The 526-nt window shown below is 60.3% G+C and overlaps 1 protein-coding gene across 1 annotated transcript in view; it reads right to left on the bottom strand.

Annotated features, from left to right (window-relative positions):
- ETH_00033975 (uncharacterized protein) overlaps positions 1-526 on the bottom strand; it is a gene marked incomplete at both ends in the record, with an annotated part of 3438 nt that overhangs the window by 720 nt on the left and 2192 nt on the right. The window contains one exon of the mRNA XM_013374760.1: positions 57-280. Coding sequence (XP_013230214.1) covers positions 57-280 — 224 coding nt within the window. The remainder of the gene's footprint in view (positions 1-56; positions 281-526) is intronic.

The following is a 526-nucleotide window of genomic DNA, read 5'->3' as shown; positions in this document are numbered from 1 at the left end:
CGGCCACAGCGCCTGCTGCAGCAGCAGCAGCAGCAGCAACAGCAGCAGCAGCTAACCGGGTGGTCTAGTACAGATATGGCGCAGCAGCAACTGTCTGCTGCTTCCTGTGCAAACAGCTGCGGCGGGAAAGCCAGATCCCACACAGCCTCTCCTGCTGCTACCTCAAGCCAAGGAGACAAAACCTCTGCTGCTGCTGCTGCTGCTGCTTCTGGTGCTGCTGCTGCTTCCGTTGCTGCTGCTGCTGCGGCGCCCTCCTGCTCCGCTTGCCGCCCAGTGACGCCTAAAGACGCACAGAAGCACAGCAGACGCCGCATGCTGCAGCAGCCCAACTGCAGCAGCAGCAGCAGCAACAGCAGCAGCAGCAGCAACAGCAGCAGCAGCAGCAACAGCAAGAAGTGGAGGCGATGCAGGAGTGGAAATTCGTGCTGCTGCAAGTCGGAGGAAACTTCGTCAAGTACCTAAATGTCCTTCTCCGAGAGGGAGTAAGCAGCAGCAGCAGCAGCAGCCAACGCAGCAGCAGCAAACG

Source organism: Eimeria tenella, genomic scaffold (genome assembly GCF_000499545.2).
Source record: "Eimeria tenella Houghton genomic scaffold, Eth_scaff2279, whole genome shotgun sequence".
In the NCBI taxonomy this organism is placed as follows: Eukaryota; Apicomplexa; class Conoidasida; order Eucoccidiorida; family Eimeriidae; genus Eimeria; species Eimeria tenella.
Note: the sequence above shows the minus strand (reverse complement) of the source record. Positions and strands in the feature narration are given on the sequence as shown.